The 8,605-nt window shown below is 36.6% G+C and overlaps 2 protein-coding genes across 3 annotated transcripts; one reads left to right on the forward strand and one right to left on the reverse strand.

Moving 5' to 3' along the window:
* The first annotated feature begins 630 nt into the window (after window positions 1-630).
* On the forward strand, window positions 631-1,825 carry LOC129304468 (calcium/calmodulin-regulated receptor-like kinase 2). Of its 2 annotated transcripts, XR_008591700.1 has the most exons (4): window positions 631-988; window positions 1,107-1,178; window positions 1,318-1,375; window positions 1,611-1,825. XR_008591700.1 is itself a non-coding variant. In XM_054944139.1 (3 exons), exons 1-3 carry the CDS (start codon window positions 860-862, stop codon window positions 1,339-1,341), a joined length of 225 nt encoding a protein of 74 aa, XP_054800114.1. In that variant the 5' UTR covers window positions 648-859; the 3' UTR covers window positions 1,342-1,411. The 2 variants fall into 2 exon arrangements, 1 of the variants encoding a protein (XP_054800114.1); XM_054944139.1 differs by lacking the exon at window positions 1,611-1,825 and having other exon boundaries at window positions 648-988; window positions 1,318-1,411.
* Window positions 1,826-3,201: 1,376 nt separating this feature from the next.
* On the reverse strand, window positions 3,202-7,885 carry LOC129306232 (phosphatidylinositol 4-kinase gamma 7-like). The gene is made up of 2 exons (XM_054946704.1): window positions 7,627-7,885; window positions 3,202-5,780 (listed from the first exon to the last, which is right to left on the reverse strand). The coding sequence occupies exon 2, from the start codon at window positions 5,498-5,500 to the stop codon at window positions 3,626-3,628; it is 1,875 nt and encodes a 624-aa protein (XP_054802679.1). The 5' UTR covers window positions 5,501-5,780; window positions 7,627-7,885; the 3' UTR covers window positions 3,202-3,625.
* Window positions 7,886-8,605: the final 720 nt, after the last annotated feature.

Raw genomic sequence — 8,605 nt, forward strand, 5'->3', positions numbered from 1 at the left:
GGCTGGTATCTTGCCTATCCTGTGTAAACAGTTGAGTTGAGTAGACGCAAAGTACATCTCTAGCCACATCAGAAGTCTAAAGAGAAGACTGGACTTTTCGATTTTGATAGTCTTAAAAAGACCGGAGGGGGGGGGGGGTGGGGACCCTTCTCATCATTTCCCCGCACTTCACCTTTTCAAAATCTTCTATATCATACCCCACTGGTTCTTATAGGTCAGGTGTAAATTATAGAGGTGACTTGTGATCTCTAACTTTAAGTTGTTTTGGTTAATGTGAAACGCCATCAAATTATTGACAAGCGGAAATTTTTAGTATGTATAGATGATAAATATATATATGTATATATAAATATATTATTTATATACTTGTTTAATAGTATCGATTGGCCCTGTGCCTAACATTTGTTGGCCACTGCTCTCTTTCCCTCCTCTGCCCCTTGTGTATTTCCTCTTCAATTTTATCGCTAGGAGGCAAATCCTGCTTAATAACACAGAAGATTTTGCCAGACTTATTCTTACCCATTCATAAGAAAGTTTTTTTTTTTTTTTTTTGGGGAGTTTATACTTATCTTGTCCACCCCAAGCAGTTTGCTTTATATATATTCTTTTCTCGTAGGCTCATGTGATATGACTTTCTAACATGTCATAGTTGCTCATTCTTTGTGATAACTTCAACGTAACAATCAGGGAAAAAAAAAATTATTGTGACTGTGGATGCTAGCGTTTTAGTTTGAATCATCTATGATTATATATCTAAACTATTTTCCAAATTGTGATTGTGTAGGTTGCTGATTTTGGGCTGTCAAAGGAAGTGATCTTTGATGGCCGGAATTCAGGCCTTAAAGGTACATACGGCTACATGGACCCAGCATACATTTCCACAAACAAGTTCACAATGAAGAGTGACATCTACAGTTTTGGTATAATCATTTTTGAGCTCATTACAGCCATCCACCCGCATCAAAATTTGATGGAATATATTAACCTTGTAAGAATTTCTTCTTTTTTTTTCTTTATGCCATGGAAATCCTTGATACTCGCATTGTAATCCATCCTCCTAGATCTCCTTTTGGGTTTCTTCTAATTGGCTCATCTCTTTCTGTAAGGCTGCTATGGATCATGATGGCGTGGATGAGATACTTGACAAACAACTTGTAGGAAAATGCAACCCTGAAGAAGTAAGGCAGCTTGCTAAAAATTTCATATAAATGTTTGCACAAATCTCCTAGGAAACGCCCCTCCATTGGTGAGGTTTCACAGGGCATATTGAGAATAAAGAAAGGCACCTTGTGAAAGAAGATACCTTGTCATTTGCAGGCAGTAACTTTTCCAGAGCTTTGAGTCGAATAGAGGATCAACAAGTTGAATTAAATAGGTTAGCTACCATGAACCACAGAGAAACTGGGTGAACACAATTGCTTTTACTTGGAGTGGAATCTCTTTTGTACTCGTTTGGAAACAACTGAGATGTACAGGAGATTGATGAAACAACTACGAAATTTTTGAAGCTACTGTCTCAGTTTCTGCAAATGTTGTTCTTTGCTGACAGTTTCATTCACGAAGGGCGCATTCCGTGTTTGATTCTTGATAGTTCTGGACCTCTGGTGCAGGAGAGCAGAGAACCAAGCACGTTATTTTCAACAGGATAATTGATGATGATTATATCAGTTTTAAAATTCTTTGAAGTAAACCATCATCTGCCTTCCATGCTGACAAAAATCTACGTCTTTGGAGGAAAATAGGATTACGGAGAGGGCCACCGAGCAACGCAGGAATGTAGTAAAATGAAACACCAAAACCCCCCCCCCAAAAAAAATTGTGTAAATGTGAGAGAGAGAGAGAGAGAGAGAGAGAGAGAGAGAGAGAGAGAGAGGCCAATTCAGACGAAAGAAAACGGCATTTCCCTTCATGTTCATTTAAACAGGATAGAACCTGTCCCTTCGGGGACATCAATTTTGGAAACAAGACGGAACCCAGGTAAATGCACATTGCTATAACGTTCTTTTGTATGGCCCTGGCCCAGTGAAATCATGAGTTTTTGTTTTTGGACCTGACATCTGAGTTGATTAACTTGCTTTGTATCCTGCGAGTAGTAATAGCAGCACTCAACGGGGATGGACCTGCGTACAGGTCTTCGGTGCCAGTGCCTCACATGGAAAAATTCCATTTTGCTTATTTTTATTTATACAATGTATATAATATAGGTGATCTCCATGCTCCCTCAATTTTTTATTGTTAGAGAAATTATCACTTTTGATTTATATTTTTTTATAAGTAAAATTACCCATTATGATAAACATTTATTGCATATTTTTTAATCACCCCTCGTAATTTACATTAACGACAAACAATTAATGTATACTTATGTTGATTAATATAGGGCATTTCAGTTTACTTTTTTATTTTTAAACATAATTATTATAATTAATTGACTTTTTTAAACTGTGAGATATAGGGGCTGTTTGGAAACTTGTTTTGAAAAATAGTTTCTGTTTTCAGAATTAGAACAAAAAAATTTGTTTGATAAATATTTTTAAAATGTGTTTTTTGAAAAATAAAAAATAAAATATTGTTTTGGAGAACAAACAAATGAAAATAACTTTTAAGTGTTTTAAGATTATTGTTCTGGAAACAACAAGAGAAAATGAGAAAAATACCTGTTTTTATTTTTATTTTTTTATTTTCAAAACATATTTTATAAAATATCAATTTTTAAAATAATAAAATAAAAATAACTTCAAATAGTCCTGTAGTATTTTCTCTTGTATATATAAAAATGGAGAGAGTATTTAATAATATTAGTCCTAATTCCCAATATGCGTACAGATGTATTTGTATGTTACCCAACATACTAAAATTTGTGGGTCCCTCTCAGCACTAGAGTGGATGAAGTTCTGCTGGTTCAATTTGCATACAGCATAGCGTTAAGCCACGGTCAAGCATGATGCTTCATTTGCTAGAAAGCCATTTAGACGTAATGTATAACACGAAAATTTAGATTCGATTTTCACACACTTGGTGATATTTCTGCAAGTAATCTCGAACCAAATCGCAAATGATGACTTTCACTTAACTACATTTACATTGTTTAGAAGCATGGTACTTTTGAAGCCCTTTGAAGAGAAGGGATTCAGGGACAAATTTTCAATCTTTGTGGCCAGGGGATTGGGGGTGCGTCGTGACGAATGCACCACTCACACCTTGAGTATGGAATCAAATCTCACAAAATAATTTATAGTAGCAGTAATAATTTAAGGCAACGGAAGAATTTTAGCAACACACAAACTGTTTATAGCTTCCCAAGAGAAACACTGTATTTGCATCAAGGCAAACTTATTTTCGTGTATCTCTATGATCTGATTTATTCATCATGCTAACAAGTGAACATAAAGAGGAAACATATTGAGAACACAATCTCCACATCTATTGGTACCTCTACATGCTGATGCAAGAGCTTTCTCCGCCAACCTATTCATATTATATGGCAACTAAATACTCCTGCTCAGAACACGGAAATAAATCTTCTGCATCTCTATATGTCTATAGTTCAGGCTATCACCTGACACATCGAATTCTTTATTTAGAATTTTAATGGTTCCCACCATAATTTAAATGGATGATGCCCCTAAAATTGGCACGAAGTTCCAAGCCTCTGCCTCTGGCCCACAAGCCGTCGCTTGCGACTAACAAAAGCTGGACTCAACAACCTCTGAAAATTCTCGAGAAAATGGTTCCACTTCTCTTCATCCAAATCCGATAGCTTCACAAAACTACTATTTGCAGGCAACTCATTCACACTCCTGTTTCCAGATGATGTGCTGGCCAAACAGCCAGTCTTTTGCTTTACACCCTGGTGCTGCCAACTTTTTTCACCGACAGTAGTGTTTCTCATAGACACCAACAACTTCGAAATATTAGGCGCCCAATTTTCTTCAGGAACAGTGTATTCATCAGACCTTGAGGGCAACTCCTCCCCTTCATTCTCTCCTTCGTCCTCCATTAAAATCTCCTCCAGTTCAGAAGAAAAAGGGTTTCTGCCATTTCTAAACCTGGTTCCACGTTCACCTGAGCTTTCTGTCAGTTGCTCCTCTAAATTTGCAGTATAGTCCAGATCATGATCCTCACAGTCTATATGAAACTGAATCACGTCTTTGTCTCCTACTTCTGCCACAGGAGAAGAGAATTCTTCCCGATCTAACAGTTCCCTTGCTTCAATACATATAAGCTCAAGCTCACTGGGCTCTTCATCGTGGCCGTTAAATTCCCTGCTCATCATGTCACCAATTTCAGCTAGACAAAGACCGAAGGCTGCTGCCTCCTTAAGGAAGATTGTACAAAGAACCAAAATCCGCAAGCATGCTTCTCGAATAACAGGCAATTCCATCCTCAGTAATTCTGAGTCACGAAATGGGTCTAGATTATATATATAATTCAGCTCATCTTCTGAGAAGGGAATTGATGCCTGTGGCCAATGGATCCACTCAAAATAAGGATCTTCCAAGCTTTCAGGTAGGCAAAGGCCATGATCAATAGGAACAAGCTCCACCTGGCCAAAACTTCCCTCATCAAGCTTCCTGACCAAAAGATTTCCTGCATGTCTGTCAGTGTTAAACATTCGTATGTCTAAGATCCCAATCCTATGCACGGCAGAAACAGGAAAACTAGAAGTTCCATGATCACTCGCATCAAAATCATGAGGAATGTACTGTTGTAGTGATGCTATCTTACTGATCTGCTGTTTTTTTCGATGCATACCATTTACCCCATCATTTATGTTAAATATAGAATGTGTGATTTTCACGAGGGCAGTGGGTGGCACGTCAGCAAAATTATCATGGTCAAGAAGGTAAGCTGAGACTTCTCTAAAACCTGTCTCCCCAACACGCACAGAACGTTTCAATCCTGGCTGTCCAAGGGCTAGGCCAACAAAGCCTTTTGGGTTGTTTGGTGCATAAGGTTCCTCATCTGCTGGTTTCACAATAGCAATATTTTCACCATGGCAGTTCCTAAAATAATACGCACCTCCTAGTCCACTCTGAATGGGGATTGGTTCAACACCAAACCTTAATCCCTTCATAATATCATCAACCAGTTGTTTTGTTTTACCAAATTGATCTGAGTAACCTAATATCTCAATTGGTCCACTCTGATCTCTCTGCTGAAGATCTCTACCAGTAGGTGACAGACATGGGGTAGATGAGCTCCTATGCAAAAAGTTCCTGGTGAGAAGAAGCGGAGAATCATTTCTAACTTCACTCAGATCATTTTTCAAGACCATATCACCACATATAAGTGAACTTTCCTCGGTTGGAACATTTAATGCAAGTCGTAGCTTAGTCTTCACAGTATGGGCATTGTCACTTCTATCTAACTCTATTCCCAAAACGCAGCCACTTTCAGTCTGCACAAATACTCGCCTCTTTCCAGAAGGCTTTCTTTCCATTCTCTTGTTCCCACAACACTCACCATTAGGGGGTCCTTTAAAGGTCGCAACAGCCATCTCAGCATGCAAACAGGTTTCCAGATCAGGATACGTGGAAGGAAAAGGAGAAGATGCAAACTTCAAAGCCAGCAGCGGAGGTGACAGTGGCAGAGAGTTCCTCTCTCAAGCAAACACTGAACTCAGATGCTGGCACTTGATGTTGCAGAGAAGAGTTTGTGCCTTGAAAAATCATAGTCAAGTTGGTAAGATCTGAAATCCCCCAACAGTTCTCACATTGGAGCAGCGTTATTTGTAACGCTTATTACACATGGTCAAACCTCTACATTGGAAATGTAACCTGGCAACAGAAACTCATTAAAAATAAACAAATAAAAAGATATATAACTGGTAGAGGTTAGTGGTTGCACTTAAATTTATGCATTTCAGTATGAATCTTGATGTTTAGAGAAGAGGAATGAAAGAGGATAATTAAACTTTAACATGTAAAGACAGTCAGCCATTAAATAATAGGAGGTATCAATTATTATAGTTTCACGGAGGAAGGCTAAGTTCATGGATATCCACACCATTAGTGTAAAATGGAAATACAACATCTTACTTGAGCTACTCCTACGCAAATTAATTATGCTAGAGTTGCAGCAATTGCATGAAGTGGGCTTGTGAATCAGAAAAGATGCAATGATCATTATCGGCCTTGCCATGTGGGAAAAAAGGTTCAGTCATGACACTGTATAGTTTGGTTCAATACAGTTGTTCAGAAAAAACATACACTTGTAATGTCTCAAATTTTAGTTTTAATTAAGAAACCAGATAGTATGAATATAAAAACCAGCACATAAACTTTTTTTTACACCACAAATTTCCTTTCAGCTTTTTCATCATCTTGATCTCAATTGTTCATAAATTAGCAAGCCTTTGAAAAAAAAAAAAAAACCTAATACTACCCTGGCTTCATTTTAGTGCCAAAACACATACCTTAGAAATTATTATTCAAAAGAATCAAAAACCATAATTAATTAGAGCCTTGCAACAGCCCTAACAGCCAAACTACTCACCTAAAATAAACTTCGTAAATCAGACAAGCCAGTCATTCCATCCATGTCATGTTTTATTATCGAACTCCAAGATCTGACTATGTAGCACAAATTGGGAGATTCAGAAACAAATGGAACGCACAGAAGTGATGCGCGTATCCATGAAATCAAATTTTCCGCTGCTTCTCTTGGAGCAGTAAAGGGCTTGCTACTTCTGGGCCTCTAGATATTACTTTTACTTTTTATTCTTATTCAAAATTTTAAATTTTTTTATTTTTAATGAAACAGAATACAAAATAAAAATTTAGATTAACAAATTGAATAGTCAAAATTTGATAAATTTTATATTGTTCCTCTTGAGGGGCAGAGGAACCCGGTTCCTCACATGTCCATTGAAAGGCCTAAGCGAAATGCCTAGATAATGAGAAAAATGACGTCTCATTTCAAATAAGCATTAATTTACTCTTTAATCAGTCGAATAACATTCAAATAATGAACATGAGAGTAAATTTTTTTTTTATTTTTATTTTTATCAAGTCGTCAACTTTAAGGGCGGGGATGACATAGCGATTATACGCCAGAAAGCTTGAAGAAAACTTAAACAAGAAATTCACAGATCAATCATTTAATGCTAGAAGGTCCACAAAAACACACAGGCATGTCGAACTGATAAGTCGGTGAAAAGGATTGGAAAAATTTACTAAAGTAATTCAGAGATCAACTATATCTAACACTCATAATCTTTACTAGCAAATTTATAAATCCAATGGATAAATTCTATTGCGGAAACAATTAAACTTAAAAGTATAAATAGTTAATCGGATGGGATTCCCCCCTGCTTCAGGCTCCGGTGCGAGAAAACATGCCATTCCCCACGCAATACTGGCCTTTCTTAACATCTATTCTGAGAACTGAAGATTTTGGCCTTGTCAGTGTAAAAGAAAAGAAGACAAAAAAAGGAAACCGTTCGATACCTAGAAAAATAAAAGTCGAACCCAAAAATATAGAGGAAGAAAATAAAAACACCAAAACTTGGTTCAACTCGATGTTTTTCCAAACCGAAACAAAAGAAGAAGCGACAATCACAGGGTCGATACTGAGTCAGTTACAATCAAAATTGCGAAAACAAAAGGCGAAGAAGAGACTCACCGGCGACAGGGAGATCAGACAGGGGAGGGCAGAGTTCAGGCGGAGCCCCCACCGCGGACAGCGGGCCGATATTGGAAGAAAGGTTGGAGATGAACAGCCAGGATTGGACAGATTGATGACTACATCAAAAGCCGGGAAAGAAGCGATGGGTTGGTCAGTTTGGCACTCCCGCCATCGGAAGTTTGTCTAACTTCCCTTCGATAATAGCGAGACAGTGCGACTACCACCTCCGGGGTTCAACGGATTTTTATTCTTTAATGATGCTTATTTGCTTATGGTTCTACTTTTCTTATTTCTTTTTCTGTCATGAATCGACAACATAATGGCAACAGATAGTGATACCTCACGGCTCACGCACATAGTTTCGCCACGTGGACCCCTTGGAACCTCCGGAAACCACGTGGACCTACTACAAAATTGCTGTCTATTTATTACATCAAAATTTAAATTAGAGCATATTATATTATACTCTTGGCATAAATTTAGTAGAAGACTTTAATAATAACGATATGAAAATTTTATTAATGTCTTATTTTTCAATAATAATAATAATAATAAGGTTTTGTGCACAACTAAATTTTTAAAAATTTAAACATTACATCTAAAAAGTTTTCGATGTTTTTTAGCAAAAAAATTATTGTTATAAATATTTTTGATATTATGTGAATGTCTATCCGTCTTTCAATTACTCCAACATCTTTCTATTATTTTAATATATTTTAACTATTCTTATTTTATATATATTTATTTTAATTAGATACATCTGTACTTATAAATAGAGTTCATTTTAGATGTATTTAACATATTGAAATGAGAATTATTTCTTCTCTCACTATCTTAACATTCTCTTATTTTAATATTTCTCTTCTTCTAAATTTTTATTTATTTTATAATACATTGTCAACACAAATTGTTCTACTCCTCCTAGCATTTTAGGTCTGTATTTTTTTTTTAATTTACTTTCATTTATCCTATTAGT

This window comes from Prosopis cineraria, unplaced genomic scaffold, assembly GCF_029017545.1.
Source record: "Prosopis cineraria cultivar Desert tree isolate PC_DT_omini unplaced genomic scaffold, ASM2901754v1 PC3, whole genome shotgun sequence".
NCBI classification, from domain to species: domain Eukaryota; kingdom Viridiplantae; phylum Streptophyta; class Magnoliopsida; order Fabales; family Fabaceae; genus Prosopis; species Prosopis cineraria.